Here is a 20,841-nt window from a genome sequence, read left to right as displayed (position 1 = left end):
AGGGAAAGGGAGATCCAGAATAATATAACTACTAAGTGCTGAAACAGAATTAAATCCAAATTTGCTTAACCCCATAAACACAAATAGTTCTTTCTACTATGTCAACCTGCTTCTCAAGTTTCCTTTGTAGAGAATGAAACAAAATAACATTTAGGGAGTCTGCTTTCTTGTCAGCTCTAACTTTACACCAGTTGCTGTTAAGTGGGCTTTTCCCTTCTTTGATCATCTTCCTTTGAACAGAATATTTAAAAGCCCATTCTCTGTCCTCTCAGCATTTTTTGCAAGCCTCACTCATTTGAGAGCTTCAGGTTTCTTGACACTATGCTTTAGGGCCCATGTTACCTTCTTATAATTATCCTTGGTATGTGGTTGTTTTCTCCCAAGGTTTCTGTCACTTCCAATTAGACAAGCAATTCCTCCTTGTTGGTCAGAATTAGGTTCCCAGTTGCTCTGCTGGGACATCAAATCATGAGAAAGGCAAATCAAAAACTTGTCAGATATTTTGCTCTTAGCCTAATGAAACTTTTAAAAGATGTCCAGCTATTTGAATTTTCTTTTTTGGATTGTTGCATTGCTACAGGTATTGACCAACAGTATACCTATAGGGCATTGTGATATCAATAATGAATTCCTTTATGAATAATTATTGCATGTGGCAGTACAAGTTTAGAACCAGTTTTAAACCTCTCAAATAAGACACTCTAAAGCAGTTCCAAGCATCCCACTGTCTATGTGTATATCTAGTCATTCTAATAGTCATGTTTCTCATCCCCTAACTCAAGTTCATGACAGGAAGAAATAGATTTTATTTCTAACAAACTAATTTATTTGTGTATCTCATTTTGAGTGTAATCCCAAACCAGAAAGTGAAAGATAGGATGGCGAATATGACCCCTCTGAAGTAACACATTTGTCAGAAAGCCTATGAATTAAGGTCATTAAACAGAGGGCTCTGAATTTTGATGCCAAAAAATTACACCTTAATTTTTGCTAACCTCTAAGGAAAATTTAGCATTTTTTTCAATTGTGAATATAGGGCACAAACCAGTGTTATCAGAAGTACTGGTGACTTTTCCACCAATAAAAATCAGATCTTTTCCCATCACATAACTATAGTCGTAGAAATGTCAAGATTAGTGTTTACTATTTTAAAAATTATATATATTATTTGACCTTCTGCTAGGTTTTGTTTTTTTTTTTGGAATAATTTGATTACTGTGTTTCAGTATAATTGTTTTCATTCATAATCCTATGCATATCGTATGCATTTAAAAACATAATTCTGAAAGGGGGCTTTGTATGCTTCATGACTGCCAAAGGGATCCATGGCACAAAAAAAAAGGTTAAGAATGTCTAGTAAGGATTCTGGTATTGTGATTAAGAACATGCAGTCTTTTTTTTTTTTTTTTTTTTAAAGGTGGAAATATTTTATATTAATAATCAGGGACAAGAGTGCACATGCAAGAGCATGTAGTCTTGTGTCACATTGATTGAGTTCAAATTCTGCTCTATCATGGTAAGACTTTGGCTAAGTTACACATACATTTTGTGTCTCGGATTCTTCATGAATGAAATGGAAATAATAATACTTACCTAAAAGGCATGCAGTGAAGATGAAGAAATAGCTGTAAAAGGTTTAACACAATGCCAAGCATATAGTATGCCATTTATCTCCATCCACATTGTCCAGATTCATTCAAGTCCTACTTACATTTACTCTGCATACAGATTTTTGTTTTACCATGCTGTCACTGGCTAAACTTAAAATTACATTACAAAATGTTGGCTAGTTTCAAATGAAATTCATAAAATACATGTGTGATATAAGGAAAATTGATACAACAAAGATCCATATGCCCTCCATCCAGGTTAAAGGGAAGTTATTTTTAAAAGAATGAACACATAATTTAGTATCAAAACTAGGACCTTCTGAGAGTGAAAGAGGGTGCTCTTAGTTATTACACTAGGAAAATAGGCAAACAAGGACTATTCTGACTAAACCAACATGTATAGTCACATGTTGTATGTTCCTTGTATGCCCTTGCCTAATCCATTCCCTTCCTTCTGCAGCTAAAGATCACTATCTTGATTTTTTGGTTATCATTCTTTTACTTTATAGACTTATTTCATGTTTGTACTCAAAATACTGTTTACTTTTATTGGTTCTTTAATTTGTAAACGTGGAATCCTACTGTACTCCTCTTTTATGAATTGTTATTTTGCACAACATTGTTAGTGATTCATCCATGTCCATGGATTTGTGATTCATTTTCCCTACGTTGTAGTACTGTACACAATACATTTAACCACTCTACTGTTGATACACAGTTGGTTTATTTCCAATTTTTATTGTTATAAGCAATTGTTAGGAATTTTCTTGCTTATATATCCTGATACACATTTCTCCTGGGCCATAAAAGCATCTTCAGGTTTCCTAGATAAGATCAAATTATTTTCCAAATTGATACATCAATTTATACTTCAACCATAATGTATAATTGTTCTGGTGATATTGTCAAACTTTAAAATTTTTCGTTATGTGATAGATATGAAATGATATTTCCTTGTGGTTGAGCATCTCTTCAGGTTTCCTTCCTCCTTTATGAATTGCCTATTTAGAGTATGGTAGTGAAGAACTTTATTAAAAAATTAAATTGTAGTAATTCTTTACATAATTTGAATATTAATCCCTTTGCCAGTAATATGGGTTGTAAAGATCTCCCAGTTTGTGTTTTGTCTTTTACTCTCCTTATTATGCCTTTTTTTTTTACTTTTTATTATGGAAAATTTTAAACATAAATAAAAGTATGCAGAGTAGAATAATGAGCTTCCATTTACCTATCACTTAGCTTCAACAATTATCCACTCATAACCAATTCTGCTTCATTTATATAGTACTTTTCCCACCTCTTAATATTTTGAAGTATATTCCAGACATTATATCATTACATATCTAAATATTTCAGTATATATCTATAAAAAATAGATATATTTATTAATTTTTTGGTCTTTTTTTAGGGCTGCACCTGTGGCATATGGAGGCTCCCAGGGTAGGGGTCAAAACGAGCTACAGCTGCCGGCCTACACCACAGCCACAGGAATGCTAGATCTGAGCCACCTCTGTGACCTATACCACAGCTCACTGCAATGCTGGATCCTTAATCCACTGAGTGACGCCAGGGATCTAATCTGCGTCCTCATGGATCCTAGTCAGATTTGTTTCTGCTGAGCCATGAGCCACGATGGGAACTCCTAAAAAACAGATATCTTTAAAGATTGCTCATAACACAAAAATAATTTATACAAGTTCCTAATATCAATAAATATTCAGTAAGTATCCAAATTTCCAATGATCTTAAGTGTGCTTGTGTTTTAAAGTTTGTTTGAATCACGATTTAGAACAAGTCTTGTGGTAGCAGGGCTCCCAAATGATACCCAATGATTTCTATGCCCTGGTCCTTACATCCTTGTATAATCTCTTCACATGATTTTGGTTGGTATGTGATCAACCTCTTGATCACGTATCTGTGTAATGAGAGATCAAAAAAGACATAAAAGCCATGGTGGCTTTTGTCTTTCTTTCTCTTAGATTACTCGCCAGGCAGCTCTGTGGAGAGGCATATATGGTGAGAAACTGAGGTATCCTGCCAGTGAGAGTAAGCCATCTTGGGAGTGGATTCTCTAGCACAGATTAAGCCACTAAATGATGGCATCCTAGCTGACAGCTTGACTTCTACTTTACAGAGACCCTGAGCCAGACCACTCAGCTAAGCTACCCCTGGATTTCTAACCCTCAGATACTGAATGAGATAGATATGTTTGTTGCTTTAAAAATTATGTTTTGGGGAGTTCCTGTTGTGGTGCAGCAGAATCTAATCCGACTAGGAACCATGAAGTTGTGGGTTCGATCCGTGGACTCACTCAGTGGGTTAAGGATTCAGTGTTGCCGTGAGCTGTGGCATAGGTCGTAGACGTGGCTTGGATCTGGCATTGATGTGGCTCTGGTGTAGGCTGGCAGCTATAGCTCTGATTGGACCCCTAGCCCGGGAAACTCCATATGCCGCGAGTGCAGCCCTAAAAAGACAAAAAAAAAAAAAAAAAAAAAAAAATATGTTTTGGGAGTAGTTGATTATAAAGCAGTGTAACACTAATAAAGATTTTGGTACCTGAAGTGCAGTGCTGACATAACGAAAACGTAAAATATAAGAGTGGCTTTGAAGTGCAGTAGGCAGAAGGTGGAAGGAGTTGCAGGAGAGTGTTAATGAAAGTTTGAAGAGCCTTGAAGAAATTGTTTGTAAATGCACAATAACTTTGAGGAGGCTGCAGATGAAGTCATAACAGATTAAAAAAAGCTTAATTGGATACTGGAGGAAAGTGGTAGAAAGTTTAGCAAATCTGTCACTTGCATTTACTTGCAAAGTAGAAAATATGCATAATAAACTGAGTGATCTACTTAGGGCAATTTCCAGACAGAATAATATTTAAAACATCACCTGATTTCTTCTTGTTGCTGATAGAAAAAGGTGAGAGGAAAGAGATAAGTCAAAGGAAAAACTGTTAAAACAAAAAGGAGCCACAACTATGGGACTTGAAGATTCCCAGTCTCCTTAGGTGACAAATGATGTTAGAATTAGGAAATGGCTGAAAATAAGAATTCAGTGCACTAAAAGGAAAATATAAAGTTGAGGATATAGTTGTAAAGCCCTTTAAGACCCCCAAAAGATCAGGTGTGATGCTTGAGTATTTTCTTTCAGACATGAGGGGTGTGCCTGACAAAAACCCCTCAAATTACAGGGCTTCTAAGAATTTAAAGGGTGTGGTGCATTAAAAGTTCAAGGAAGAGAAAGGTTTATATGGAAGTGATTTATGGGTAATGCTTTGTCTAATGGCATGAACTCAAATAAAATTCGCAGGAGACCCACAAAGTTCATAAAAGAATTGTATTACCAGGAAGTTCCCATTGTGGCTCAGAGGCAGCAAGCCCAACTAGTATGAATAATGAGGGTTTGACCCTGGCCTTGCTCAGTGTGTTAAGGATCTGGTGTTGGAATGATCTGTGGTGTAGGTTGCAGACACAGCTTGGATCCTGCATTGCTGTGGGGCTGTGGTGCAGGCTGGCAGCTATAGCTCGGATTTGACCCCTTAGCCAGGGAACTTCCATATGCTGCAGGTGTGGCCTGAAAAGAAATTTCTTTTAAAAAGAGACTTTTAAAAATTGAATTATATTGGAGTTCCCTGATGGCTCAGTAGGTTAAGGATCTGGCTTTGCCACTGCTGTGGCTTGGGGTTGCTACTTAGGTGTGGGTTCAATCCCTGGTCTGGGAACTTCTGCATGCCTTGGGTTGTGGTGCACACGAGAGAGACAGAGAATGAGAGAGTGAGAGGGAATGAATTATATTAGCAGGATGTTTGCCAGTTTGGACTGAAAGGGACAGAGTACCAAATGAAAAGAGGCTTTTGGACATCCAGTCTTCTACTGGCAGAGACTAGTACCTAGCTGTAAATATGGAAAAGGATGATTCAGTGGATGGATCCAAGAAGGTAGAGTTAAGAGACATGGAGGCTTATCTCAGGCCTTGAATCTTAATCAAGAAATTGCCAACCTATTTATTCCCAGGTGGATTTCAGATTTCTATGAACCTATATACCGCATTTCCCTTTTTAAATGCAACTATAGTAGTTATCCTATTTTATACTGTGTGGACGCAGATACTATGTGTCTTTAGTACACAGTTCTTCAGATCAAGAGGAACTCTAGAGTTGTGATTAAGGAAGTACACCTGCAAAGCATCATCCACACCTAGACTTTGAGTTAATGCTGTAATGGGATCAAAGTCTGGGGGAGCTTTGGTTTAGGATGAGTGTATTTGGCATAATGGAAGAACGTGACTCTTTGGAGGTTAAACTGTGGTAGCCACCTTCTTGGTATTCATGCTTTTGTATAATTCTCTCCTATAATGTATCAGAGTTATCTCTGAAACTAATAGGATATAGGAGAAGTAATAGTACATCACTTTGCATAATTTTGGCTTGTCTTTCTCTTGGATCATTTGTTCTGGACAAAGCCAGGTACCATGTTGTGAGGACACTCAGGCAGCCCTGTGAATGAACCATCTTGGAGGTGAATCCTCTAATGACCAATCAAGTCTTCGGAAGACTGCAGCCCAGCCAAGAGCTTGACTGCAAACTCATGAGACTCTGCCCATGAGGCCTAGCTAAACCCACTCCTGGATTTCTGACCCTCAGAAACCCTAAGAGGTAAATATTTTTAGTTTTAAGATGTTAAGTCTTTTGTAGTTTGTTATACAGCAATAGATAACTAACACAAGTTCACACATTGCTTCATGTATTTTAGGTCTCTTTTAATCTACGTTTTCTCCAAATTCTCTCTCTTGCAACATATTTGTTGAAGTATATTTGTCCCAAGATCTCCACATACGAAATTTTCCTGATTGCGTAGCCATTTGTTTTAGCACATTTTCTAAATTTCATATCAGGTTCAATTTGGGGGCAAAAGTTTTTAACAGGTGATCATGTTTTTCCACTAAGAGGCATATAAAATTTCCTTACTTGTCGTTAGCAGCCATTGATTTACAATGAATAAACCTATTTATTCATTAGGGATGGCAAAACTTTCTAATAGTATAATTAATTTTTCTTACGTCTATGTGTATACATATATGTATATGTGTGTGTGTGTGTGTGTATAAAAGCATCCCCTCATTTACTATTTGGTTACCTGTGGTACAGTTCATGTAGGAAAGGCAGGACAAATAACTAATTACTTTTTTAAAAACTGGTTTTCAAAACGAATGATTCTATAACATCCAATGTTGACCAATTAGATGCTTTTAGTTAGTTTTACAAAGAACTCATGGATTTAAGGATATTTGATAATTTCAGATGTCCCAACCTGTGTTCAATGAGATTTTGGAATTCCTATGATCTGGTGTGTTCTTACTGACACTGAAACTGTCCCATCTTTGGCCAGAGGGATGCTTTTCAGTTGTCTCCTGAGTCCATCTGACATGATCCTAGTTGTCTATAACAGCTTCCTTTGTAAACAGCACAACAAAATGTTCCAGGGTCATCATGTACATTTTCTGTACCCAAATGAAATCAACTACTTCTCCAAGTGCTTCTGTCTTTTGAACATAAGATTTTTTATTTTACCTGAATAATTCTTTATAGGTTTTGCATTTCCTTACCAAAGAGCATAAATCTAGGGAGTTCCCATCGTGGCTCAGTGGAAATGAACTGACTAGTGGGGGATGCGGGTTCGCTCCCTGGCCTTGCTCAGTGGGTTGAGGATCCTGTGTTGCCCTGAGCTGTAGTGTAGGTCACAGACAAGGCTCAGATCCCACGTTGCTGCAGCTCTAATTCGACCCTTAGCCTGGATTCCCCATGTGCTATAGGAGTGGCCCTTAAAAGAAAAAAAAATCTGGCTATCTTGTCTTCTAAAGGTTTTCCTTTCACATTTAAATCTGATTTTTCTGTATGATGTTAAGTAGGGAGGTCCAATTTCATTTTCTTCCATATAGATACCTAGTACCGTTTACTGAAGTGCTCTTGCTTTTCCTGTTGGCCTAAAATGTCATCTCTTTTTATTTGGTGCTCTGTCTTAAATAATATTCCTTTTAAAAGTGCATCTACTTCTAAATCTGTATTTCAGTACATACTTCATTTTACTGCACTTCTTTTTACTGTGCTTCACCGATACCGTATTTTTTACAAATCAAAGGATTGTGGCAATACTGCATTGACCAAGTCTATCAGAATCATTTTTCCAACAGCATTTGCTCACTTCATGTCTCTATGTTCTATTTGGTAATTCTCAAAATATTTCAAGCCCTCCAATGTCAAAAAGATTACAACTCATTGAAGGCTCAGCTGAAGGTTAGCATTTTTTAGCAATACAGTACTTTTATTTTTATTATTTATTTATTTTTGTTTCTTTTTGGGGCTGCACTTGTGGCATATGGAGATTCTCAGGCTATGGGTCTAATTGGAGCTGTAGCTGCAGGCCTATACTACAGTTGCAGCAATGCCAAATCTGAGCCATGTCTGCAACCCACTCCCCAGCTCATGGCAATGCTGGATCCTTAACCTACTGAGTGAGGCCAGGGATAAAACCTGCATCCTCATGGTTACTAGTCAGATTTGTTTGTGCTGAGCTACTCCCAAGCAATAGAGTATTTTTAAATTAAGGTATGTTCATTTTTTTTCAGATACAATGATATTTCACACTTAAGATATTGTGCAGTATAAGCATAACTAACTTTTGAATCACTGGGAAACAAAAAAAATTCATGCAACTCTTTTCATTATATTTGCTTTATTGCCCTGTTCTGGAACTGAACCTGCAATATCTCCAAATATCCCTGCAGTCCCTCTTCTGAGAACTAGAAAAGTTGGACAAAATATAAAATGGACATCTTAAGGCATTAGACAGCTAATAAGGAAGTAAAAAATGTAGAAGAAAAAACCAGAGTTGATGAACTCAGCATTTATGATAGCTATTTTTCTTGGGTATCTGCTGATTCCTGAGAATAAGATGGCTGAAAGGATGAAGAGAACTTCTGACTAACTCAGTGAGATTAAGAGACAAAAATTGGATTTCAGGGCCTGACTAGTTAACTCTACTGGCCTCAACCCAAGACCTCAAAGGTCCATACCCTGAGAAAAAGTCTGAACTTTAAGTAGACTTGCTCAAATTCCAGCATCTCAATTACTGACTGGATTAAGGTGATTTTGGATTACTAGTGCCCAAAGCTCCTGTCAGGAGACATAAATTCGTTCTGCAGAAAGTATCATCATTTTAGACCTCAAAGTATTACTTCATATACCAGTTCTGTCATTCGATCAATATAACACATATTAAATTTTATAAGTAAAAAATGATACAAGTAATATAAAATAACAAAATAAGACAATATGATAAACAACAAATATAACAAGAAAAGAAACTTCAGGCAACAACAGACTCCATAGTTTTAAAATATCCAAACAAGTTTTAAAATATTTATGCTTAATATATTGGAGAAAATGAAAATAAGACTGAGATAGGTAACTGGATAGCTAACTATAAACTAAAACAAAACTAAACAGAAATGTTTGAACTGATAACAACCAAACAGAATAACTGAAATAAATACTTTGACAGGTAAGTCAAACAGGAGATTAGAGACTATTAAAAAGAAAAAAGTAAATGAAATAAATCTAAGAATTATCCAGAATGAATCAGAAATACATGGAACGCAAGGGAAAAAACTGAAGTAAAATACATTTAACTGGAGTATCAGAAGAGAGGAGAGAGAGTGAGGCAGATATAATAACTGATAAGAGCTGAGAATTTTCCCAAGCAGAATAAAATATCAGATTTCAGGTTTAAGGAGCATTACAAACCTCAAAAAGAAAACAAACAAAAAAACACAAAGAAAACATTATTTAGTCACATTATAATAAAACAGCTTCAATTTTAAGACAGACATCTTAAAAACAGCCAAAGGAAAAATTGTTTTAAAGGGGCAAAAATAAAACTAATATTATTTCTAAAAAAAATTGTGGAAGCAATGGAATGTATCTTCAAAATGAGAAAATAAAATAGTTGCTAATTCAGCAAAAGTGTTCTTTGAAAATGAAGTTATAATAAACAGTCTGAGGATATAAAACCTGAATTTGTTATAGTGAATATCTACAAAAGGAAATAAGAAAGCATGTTCTTCAGGAAGATGAAATAAGATCCCAGGGAGCTTAGAAACTCAAGGAGTCATGAAGCACAATACATAAAGTAAATGTTTGAGTAAATATAAATGTACACTAATTGTATAAAAATGACAATGGCTTAAGGAATTTCTAGGAACTATATATTAAATAAACACAAAGTATATAACATGAAATGGGGTAGTAAATGCAGTTAATGTTTTCAGGTCCTCAACATTGTCCAAGAAAAGGTATAATAAAAATCTAGAGAATTTTTTTTTAAAGAATGTGTTTGAGCCTATATGACTATGAGGCTAAAGCATGCAGATATAGGAAGGGGTTAACATACTGAAAAACAGGGCAACCACAAATCAAAACCAAACAATACATTCACAGAAACTAAAAAGAGGACACAAGCATAAAATAAAAGGAAATCATCCAATCAATAAAAGAAAGGAAGAAAGGGGAAACATCAACTGGAAAACAAGGTTTAAAGTGGGAATAAGTATGTATTTATCAAAATTGCCTTAAATGTCAATGGACTGAATGTTCCAATCAAAGGACATAGAGTGGCAGATTGGATAAAAACCAAGAGCCTACAATATGCTCCTATAAGAGACTCAGACTTAGGGCAAAGGACACATAAATTGAAAGTGAGAGGATGGGAAAAACATATTTAATGAGAATGGAAAAGACAGTAAAACAGGAGTTTTAATATTCTTATCAGATAAAATAGACTTTAAAACGAAGGCCATAAAGAAAGACAAAGAAGGGCACTATTCAATGATAAAAGGATCCAATCAAGAAGAGGCTATTACACTCATCAATATATATGCCCCCATATAGGAGCACCCAAAATCATACAACAAATACAAACAGACATAAAAGGAGAAACTGATGAGAATACAGTAAAAGTAGGAGGCTTTAACACCCCACACATACCAATGGATAGATCCTCTAGACAGAAAATCAATAAGGCAATAGAGATCCTAAATGACACAATAGAAAAGTTAGGCTTAATTAATATTTTCAGGACATTATATCCCCCCAAAAATCAGAATATACATTCTTTTCAAGTGCACATGGAACACTCTCAAGGATTGACTACATACTGGGGCACAAAAAAACCCTCAACAAATTTAAGAGTATAGAAATTATTTCAAGTATCTTCTTTGACCACAATGGCATGGAACTAGAAATCAACCACAGGGAAAGAAACGAGAAAAAACCAATGGGTCAGTGAGGAAATGAAAAGGGAATTTAGGAGTTCCCATCATGGCTCAGTGGTTAATGAATCTGACTAGGAACCATGAGGTTGCAGGTTCAATCCCTGGTCTTGCCCAGTGGGTTAGGGAGCCGGTGTTGCCGTGAGCTGTGGTGTAGGTTGCATATGGGGCTCGGATCCCCGCGTTGCTGTGGCTGTGGCGTAAGCCAGTGCCTACAGCTCCGATTAGACCCCTAGCCTGGGAACCTCCATATGCCACGGGAGCGGCCCAAGAAATGGCAAAAAGACAAAATAAATAAATAAATAAATAAAGAGTAACCTTAAAAAGGGGGGGGGAATTTAAGAAATACCTTGAGACAAATGATAATGAAAAAATAAACATTCAAAATCCATCGGATGCTGCAAAAGCAGTGTTTAGAGGGGAAATTCACAGCAAACAGGCTCAAAAAGAAAAAAAAAAAATCTCAAATCAACAACTTAAAAATCAAACCAAGCTGGGTCTTTGAAAGGATAAACAAAATTCACAAACCTCTGGCCACACTCACCAAGAAGAGGAGAGAAAGAACTCAAACAAAATAAGAAGTGAAAAAGGAGAAATCTCAATGGATACTGCAGAAACACAAAAAAACATGAGAATACAATGAAAAACTATATGCCAACAAATTTTACAAACTAGAAGAAATGGACAACTTCCTAGAGACATACAGCCTAGCAAAACTGAATTAAGATGAAATAGATCAATTGAACAGAACAATCACTAGAAATGAAAAATCGTAAAAACACTCCCTACAAACAATATCCAGGACCAGATGGCTTCACAGGCGAATTCTATCAAACATACAAAGAACTTATACCCATTCTTCTAAACTTTTCCAAAAGGTTGAAGAAGGAACACTGCCCAAGACATTCTATGAAGCCACCATCACCCTAATACCAAAACCAAAGATACTACCAAAAAAAGAAATTTATAGGCCAGTATCTTTGATGACTATAGATGCAAAAATTCTCAACAAAATTTTAGCCAACCAAATCCAACAAAATATAAAAGGATCATACACTGCAACCAAGTGGGATTCATCCTAGGTTCACAAGGATGGTTCAACATACACAAATCAGTCAATGTCACACAACATTAACAAAAGAAAAGTCAAAAACCACATGATCATCTCCATAGATGTAGAATAAGCATTTGACAAAATCCAACATCCATTCATGATAAAAACTCTTACCAAAGTGAGTATAGAGGGAATATACCTTAACGTAATAAAAGCCACTGATGACAAACCCACAGTCAATATAATACGCAGTGGATGTTGGAAGTCCTAGCCACGTCAGCTGGAGAAACAAAAGAAATAAAAGGTATCCAAATTGGAAGAGAAGAGGTAAAATTTTCACTCTAGGAAGATGACCTGATACTATATTAAAAAAACCCTAAGGACTCCACACAAAAACTACTTGAACTGATTGATGAATTCAGCAAAGTTGCAGGATAGAAGATTGACATTCAGAAATTGGTTGCATTTCTGTACACTAGCAATGAAATATTAGAAAGGAATTTAAAAATACAATACCTTTAAAAATCATACCCCCCAAAATTAAATGCCTAGGAATAAACCTGACTAAGGAGGTGAAAGACTTTTATGCTGAAACCTATAAAACAATCAAGGAAATTAAAGATGATTCAAAGAAATGGAAAGTATTCCATGCTCCTGGATTGGAAGAATTAGTATCATTAAAATGGCCAAACTACCCAAAGCAATCTAGAGATTCAATGCAATCCTTATCAAATTACCCATAATGTTTTCCACAGAACTAGAACAAAAAATCCAAAAATTTATTTGGAACCATAAAAGACCCAGAACTGCTAAAGCAATCCTGAGGGAGGGAAAAAAAAAATAAGCAGGAGGCATAACTCTCCCAGACCTCAGATAATATTACAAAGCTATGGTAATCAATAAAGTATGGTATTGGTACAGAAACAGATATACAGACCCATGGGAATGAAACAGAGAGCCCAGAAATTAATCCAGACACCTATGGTCAATTAATCTTCGACAAAGAAGAGAAGAATATAAAATGAGAAAAAGGGAGTTCTCATCGTGGCTCAGTGGTTAATGAATCCGACTAGGAACCATGAGGTTGCAGGTTTGATCCCTGGCCTTGCTCAGTGGGTTAAGGATCCAGTGTTGCCGTGAGCTGTGGTGTAGGTCACAGACGTGGCTTAGATCCTGCGTTGCTGTGGCTCTGGCATAGGCTGGCAGCTGTAGCTCTGATTCGACCCCTAACCTGGGAACCTCTATAAGCCTCAGGAGCAGCCCTAGAAAAGCCAAACAGACAAGAAAGAAAAGGAGGAAGGAAGGAAGAAAAAGAAAATGAGAAAAAAAGGTCTCTTCAGCAAGTGGTGCTGGGAAAACTGGATAGCTGCATGTAAACCAGTGAAACTAGAACACACCCTCACACCGTGCACAAAAATAAACTCAAAATGGCTTTAAGGCTCAAACATAAGACAAGACACCATAAAACTCCTGGAAGAGAACACAGACAAAACACTCTCTGACATCAACCATACAGATGTTTTCTTAGTTCAGTCTGCCAAGGCAACAGAAATAAAAACAAAAATAAATCAATGGGACCTAATCAAACTGACAAGCTTTTGCACAGGAAAGGAAACCATCAAAAAAAAAAAAAAGACAACCTACAGAATGGGAGAAAATAGTTTCAAAGGATGCAACTGACAAGGGCTTAATCTCCAAAATATACAAACAACTTATAAAACAACAGCAAAAAACCAACAACCCAATTGAAAAATGGGCAGAAGACCTGAACAGACATTTCTCCATAGAAAGCAGACAGATGGCCACCAGGCACATGAAGAAATGCTTAACATCATTAATTATTACAGAAATGCAAATCAAAACTACTATGAGATACGACCTACACAGGTCAGAATGGCCATCGTTAATAAATCTACAAACAAAGAATGCTGAAGAGGGTGTGGAGAAAAGGGAACTCTCCTACATTGTTGGCGGGAATGTAAACTGGTATAACCCCTTTGGAAAACAGTTATGAAGCTCCCTTAGAAAACGCAATATACAACTACCATATGATCCAGCAATCCCACTCCTGGGCACGCATCCGAACAAAACTTTCATTGAAAAAGACACATGCACTCGTGTGTTCATTGCAGTACTTTTCGCAATAGCCAAGACATAGAAACAACTTAAATGCCTATGGACAAATAAATGGATTAAGATGTGGTATATATACAAAATGGAATACTACTCAGCCACAAAAAAGAACAAAATAATGCCATTTGCAGCCATATGGTTGAAATTAGAGACTCATACTAAGTGAAATAAGTCAGAAAGAGAAAGACAAATACCATATGATATCATTTATAACTGGTATTTAATACATAGCACAAATGAACCTATCTACACAGAAGAAACAAACTCATGGACTTGGAGAACAGACTTGTGGTTGCAGAGGGAAGGAATGGGATGGACTGGGAATTTGGGGTTGGTGGATGCAAACATCACACTTGGAGTGGATAAGCAAGGAGATCCTGCTGTATGGCACAGGGGACTATAGCTAATCACTTGTGATGGAACATGATGGAGGATACTGTGAGAAAAAGAATGTATATATATGTATAACTGGGTCACTTTGCTGTACAATAGAAATTGACAGAACATTGTAAATCAACTAAAATGAAAAAATAAATAAATTACTGAAGTAATATAACTGTTAACCTTAAGTCTTGGAAGAAATGGATTAAATATAATCTAAAGAAGGTGAAAAAGGAGAAACAACATAGTTGAGATAGGACAAATAGCAAACAACATGAGAGACTGAAGTCCGTATGTATTAGCAACTCTGTTACATGTAAGTCAACGAAACACTCCAATTACAAAAATATTATCAAAGTAGATTTAAAAAATATATTCTTGCCTACAACTCTTCAGGCTAAAATGTTTTTCGACCATACTTAGAAAAAAAATCTAAATCCTGGGTTTCAAGGCAACCATAAATCTAGCCCTTTCTCAAACTTACTCTTCTTGTAGTCAGTATGCTCCAAACAAGCAGGCCTTCAACTGGTTCCTGAAATATTTCAATATGCCTCAGGGTTTTGCGTTTTTGTCCTCTTTGCAAGCAGTGGTTTCCCCAGTTTTTGCAAAGGTGAATTCTCCTGTCAAAAGGCAGTTTAAGGAGTTCCCAGTCATGGCTCAGAGGAAACAAACCTGACTAGCATCCATGAGGACGCAGGTTTGATCCCTGGCCTTGCTCAGTGGGTTAAGGATCTGGCACTGCTGTGAGCTGTGGTACAGATCGCAGACACAGCTTGGATCAGATCTGGCTTTGCTGTGGCTGTGGTGTAGGCCAGCAGTTAGAGCTGATTTGACCCCTAGCCTAGAAACCTCCATATGCTGCGAGTGCAGCCCTAAAAAGACCAAAAAAAGAAAAAAAAAAAAAGTTTAAGTAGCACTCTTTTAGAAGGTTTCCTTAGACACCTAATCGAAAATATCTTAATTCCCTGCCTAGCACTACTGTATCTTACATTTTTCTTTTTTTTAATTTATGGTCTATTACCACTAAGATGTAGTAGGCACCACATTTACCACAGTTTCTTCAAGTCTAAAGCAGTGACTGGGACACAGTAGATACTCAATAAATATTTAATAAATGATTAAAGCTAATTTAGATTTCAAATAGGCCCTTTCTTATGGTTTCGTTTATTGCTCTGATGGTGGCTGTTTAAAGACTTTACTGATATAAAAGGTATCGAATTTTATCAAAATCTAACTTATGTTAGTAATCCTTCAAAAGGTACACTGGATCATTTGTGTAAAATATGCAGGAGTTTTTCCACCAATTAGTTAGACATGCAGTCTTAGATATAACTATAATAATAAAGAAAAGGTTCAGAGGACTGCTACTGACCTATAAAAGGTTGCAGTATACTTCTGAAGAAAATGTTTGTATGTTTTCCCAAATCAGGAAGGCAAGAGTCATATAGGTAGATGTTACAAAGCTTTTTAGGGGGAAAGAAAAAAGTGGCTTTCATCTATTCTTAAGCAAAAAAATAAATTTTAAAAAATTCCCCTCTTAAACAAAGGTTGTTTTAGAGTGGTAATTCTAGTAATGATGATTGATATATATTTTGGTTACTTCCTTTTTTTCTCTTTGTTCTACACTGAGGACTTTTTTTTATCAAAGCAATCATACCATTCACATTTTCCATTAGAAAGACTAATCTAAGGGCTTTCTAAAAATAGGTATATAGGGGAGTTCCTGGTCGGTCATGGTGCAGAGGAAACAAATCTGACAAGGAACCATGAGGTTGTGGGTTCCATCCCTGGCCTTGCTCAGTGGGTTAACGATGCGGCGTTGCCATTAGCTGTGGTGTAGGTCGCAGATGCGGCTTGGATCTGGTGTTGCTGTGGCTCTGGTGTAGGCCGGCAGCAACAGCTCCGATTAGATGCCTAACCTGGGAACCTCCATATGCCGAGGGTGCGGCCCTAAAAACACACACACACACACAAAATTAAAAATAGGTAGATAATATTCCACTAAGTATACATGATAGAATTTGCCCAGTCTCTAATTGCTAAAGATTTTTCCTAATTTTTTACCATTATAAGTATTCCTTCAACTGACTTTTCTGTCCGTAAATCATTTTTAGGGTAGTTTAACTCAAGTGATTTTGTCCACAACATTCATTTAAATTGTATTTTTCAAGGGGAAGATGGTGGGCAACACAAAAAAGGTCCTGCTCTCCAGGTATTTAGGTCTAATTAAGTAAACATTATACACTGTAGAAGGAGGGATTACAAATGCATTTTATAAGAAAGTAGAATTATGTTTATTAAAGGTAAGAGGAAATTTCTTAGAGAAGCTATCTGGGAAATATTATGCAAAAAATATGGCGCTAGACTTTGGAAAACTGACAAGTCTTAACGGTTGAAAATGTTCCAGGTAGGTATAGGTGTTAAAGGAGAGGGTAATTATTTGTTGCTTTTCTTAAGTAATGGAAATAGGTAAATTCCTCTACTTCCAGGCATGTAACCTTATACGTTATACTTATTCTGATTTAAAAAAACTAGGAGATGCTGCCTTAAAACATATAGTGTATGCATTTTAATCTTTAAAAAACATTACTTATATAATGGATTTTTCATTGTAATATAAATAGGAACATTAAAGGATACTAACCAAGAGTTATTTATCAACTTGCCATACACTAAATAAGGAACATAGAACCCCATGATCTATTAAAAATGATTAGCAGATAACTGATTTCCTTCCCTGGTTTTACTGTGGCAGGAATGGATTCTAATAATTTGAATACTAGTGTCACATAGAAGGAGCTATTTTGTGAACCTCAATGATTCTGCCAAATTTAGGACAGAGATAAGAACCACAGTGTAAGAAATGAAAAGAGTAAGACTTCACAGGATGTGTGGTCACTGACAGACTGATAGCCATTTTCCTTCTCCACCTTTTCTTCCTCAAGGATAGCAACTGCTTTCCAATGATACACTAGCAGCCAGCTCCAATCTCTCTCTACCATACTTAGAATTTGCAGATGCCCTGGGGCATGTTTACAAACTTGTGCCATCCAGCACAAAGTAGTACCTTCGGGGAAGTTCTGGATTCATCTTCAATAGGATTTGTTTCACAAAACAGATCCCCCAATAAACACAATTTAAGTAAAAATAACTCACACTCCCAGTCTCTATTCCTCTTTCTAAAATAAAGTAATTGGCCAGTGCATGCTTCTTTGGGATGGCTCAGAACTCTGATTCCTAGGGTTTTAAGACCATCTTATAGCTTGGATATCACCTATCCAGGTACTCTGGTAAGGAGCATGAAACTTAACATCTCTAACCACCCCTGTCAACTCAACTTTCTTAAACTCTTTTGAAGCTTTCTAGTTTCCCATCCCAATTCCAGCTTTACGGCAGAACCAGACCCAATAGTAAAAAGAAATTCCACCGATTAAACTGCAGATATAGTCACGACTTAAGCAAGGATCCTCAGGTTGCGAGATGAATTTCTGGGTTATAGGTATTTTGTATAGCTATTTCAAGCCTGCCTCTAGTCCTATGTATAGCCAAATAAAAAGAGAGGTGACAGGTACATAAAACGGAAATGCCTTTTGGAAAAAACAACACAAATTTGGGAGCTATACAGGGTTTTGATATTTTTCCATCTAATTATATACATTATATACATAATATATATATTTAAGCTAAAAGGAAACCGTCCTCAATGGCATGTATTAAACAGGCAGAATTTTCTTCCCGATTTCTTAGCTCTAGGTAGATGTCTTTCTGGTTTCAGCTGATATCTGTGAATAGTGAAGAAACTTCTCATGATCAAATTCCACTGCCCTGAGGAAGGGTAGAGCCGGAGGACCCTTTAAAGCAGGGAGCAGAGACGACAGAGGAACAGGTCTGTGGGGATCCAGAAAGTCTTCAAGGATAGCCAGAAAAATGAGAAGGTGAAAAGAGAAAGAGCGTAGCTGGGCTGAAGAAATCACTGCATTGTCTCAGTAATAGCGCGCCTGTGGTTTCCTCCCGCTCTATATCCTCTGGATCTGGGTCGGCTCCCAACCATGCACCAACCTGAACTGCTTTTCCAGGATGAGGGAGCGCTCTTGCCCAACCCACCCAACCTACCTCGAGGATCCTCGCAGACGCTACAGTGGCGCACCGCCCACCCGCCCACCTACCTGTGCTGCGCCTGCGCCTCCCCCACGCACTCTCAAGGTCAGTACCACCCCCAGCCTCTATCCTGGCACCCACGGAAATGGCAATAGAGGACGTCCTGCGTATCCTCACCTCTGCGTGGCGTGGGGTCGCCGGCGTTCAGGAGATGGGAGGGACTTCCTGTCCCGCGCAAGAGGAGCTTCCGGCAGAGCCGGAAGACCTTCTCCTTCGCGGTGTCGAGTGGATCCCGGCTGCGGAGTGGGGAGGGGAGGTCTGGGCCGGTCCCGGCGACTCCAGCGCCTCTGGTCCACGACCTGTCCTTGGAGCCATGGTGAGTCCTTCTCTGAGGGCTGGATTTACCACAGTGGGGAGGAAAGGGCTGGAAGTTCAGGCTGTGAAGGTAGCCGGTCCGGTGTTGAGCTGGGGATGAAGCGGGCGGGCGCTATGTGGTGAGCAGTAGGGCAGGACATACTCTCTGCTCTGGAGCTCCGGGACCTCTCAGGAAGCAGTGTCTGTCCAGCCCAACCGCGAGCTCTGTCCAGGAGTACGGGATAGGTAGAATGTTCACGGCCCATTCACTGCGGACGGCCGGTGGAGCCAGGTGGTCCCAGAGTTGACCTTGCCCTGTTGATCAGCTCTTTTCTCTCTTCACCTGCAGGGCGGTGGCCAAGAACTTGAGATCTTAAAGTGACTTAAGCCTTTCCAGGTGGACACAACAGATCCCATTGTAGAGGATCAACACCTGTCACTTACAAAAAGAAAAAAAACCCGAAAAAACGAAAACAAAAATGGCATATAACTGAGCCCATTTGCAACTGGATAAGGTGTCAAAAAATCTGGACTTAATAGAGGGTCTTTATTGGAAAGGAATGTTGTAAGGGCATGGAGGAGGGAACTATGGCGTCGAGAGGATGCCTTTACCATGAATAAGATCTGCAAGAGTCACAAAGTTTAGGCAGAAGTGTTATTTATTTATTTATTATTTTCAGGAGTAGGAAACAAGGATAGGAAGAAATGTGGGGAAGTGAGATGAAGGGGTGGTGTGACTGGACTGTAAATAAGGGTAAGTTTTACTTTCGGGCTAACCTGTTCTGAGGAAAAACTATTGAGGAATTGTATCATGATTCAGACTGAGCGACGGCCAAAGTTCAGGAACCTGGGGGAAGAGATTTTAGAATTTGAGTAACATTTGTTTCAGTTGTTCTGTGGGGACAAGCAGTTCAACTAATCATTTTTGAAAGAAAGAGTGGGAATTTGCAGTAGCTATGTCTGACCTTGTTGTAGGTGTACGGGGGGTGGGTAATTCCTGAGTTTTGCTTTCCTAAGTCCTCTGGGGACCCTTGGTTCTTTGCATAAACCATTTCCAAAACACAGAGTGGCTGGTGGTGGTGAGGTTTCTTAACCTTTGCTGTTTTGCAATATCATGGGGATCCAGGAATGTTCCAAATTGACAGTTAATAGCTGTATAAAAGATTTCACATCCTCATCTGGAGAATATTCTGTCTTGTAGTTTAGCTTCAGTCTTCCATATTTTTTCAGGACCAAATGTTGACATTGTTCAGCTACTGCGATGATTGACATTTGAATGACTTGTAGAAACTTAACTGACTGAAACCAAAGAACTTGGAAGTAATATGGTTCCTGGTGCACTCTACCAGCTCTTTTGGGAACTAGTGTGTGTATATGTTTCTTTAAATCTCAGTGAACAGTACAATTTGTAATTTTAAAGAGTTTTTTCTCCTTTTGTATCAATAAAATTAGACAAAGGTAAGGAGTAGTAGAACTTGGAGGAACTAAAAATAATAACTAGCTTAACTACCTGCCTCCCTCTTTTCACTCCAGTTGTGTTCAGAGGGAAGAATCTGAGGTCTAGAAATAGGCAGTGATTTACAATACTTTGGCACAGTTTGAACTTTAACTCAGATCTCCAGTTCTTAAATTTAAGCTCAGTTTTTAATATCTTGATTTGAAAAGTTGAAGATAGGCCGTAATTAAAATCTAAAGAAATGTTGATTGTTAACAAAGAAGCTGAACATGAACTTGTCGTCTGTATTCTGTAGTAATAGAAGTAGAACCCCCGTCCCTCTGCCAGCTCAAAAAAGGTAGTTTTGTTTTAAGCTAAAGTAATCTCATGATATTTATCAAAATGTTACTTAAGAGAATGTCACCTGTAGAGTTATCACCAGGAGCTGCATAGGTTGA

At 37.7% G+C, this 20,841-nt stretch overlaps 1 protein-coding gene and 1 pseudogene across 7 annotated transcripts in view; one reads left to right on the top strand and one right to left on the bottom strand.

Moving 5' to 3' along the window:
* The window catches only part of LOC106509498, a 154,704-nt pseudogene extending 139,454 nt beyond the window's left edge, over positions 1 to 15,250 (bottom strand).
* TMEM161B (transmembrane protein 161B) overlaps positions 18,820 to 20,841 on the top strand; it is a 75,132-nt gene continuing 73,110 nt past the window's right edge. For 2 of the 7 annotated variants that reach the window (XM_003123774.5, XM_013994977.2), the window contains exon 1: positions 18,820 to 18,970. In XM_003123774.5, the coding sequence (XP_003123822.3) occupies positions 18,968 to 18,970 (3 nt within the window). In that variant the 5' untranslated portion in view covers positions 18,820 to 18,967. Of the gene's footprint in view, positions 18,971 to 19,628; positions 19,703 to 20,841 lie in introns of all 7 variants that reach the window. The other 5 variants (XM_013994974.2, XM_021084523.1, XM_021084526.1 and 2 more) reach the window with 5 other exon arrangements.

Source organism: Sus scrofa, chromosome 2 (assembly GCF_000003025.6).
Source record: "Sus scrofa isolate TJ Tabasco breed Duroc chromosome 2, Sscrofa11.1, whole genome shotgun sequence".
In the NCBI taxonomy this organism is placed as follows: domain Eukaryota; kingdom Metazoa; phylum Chordata; class Mammalia; order Artiodactyla; family Suidae; genus Sus; species Sus scrofa.
The sequence above is the reverse complement of the archived record's forward strand: the minus strand, read 5'-3'. Positions and strand labels throughout refer to the sequence as shown.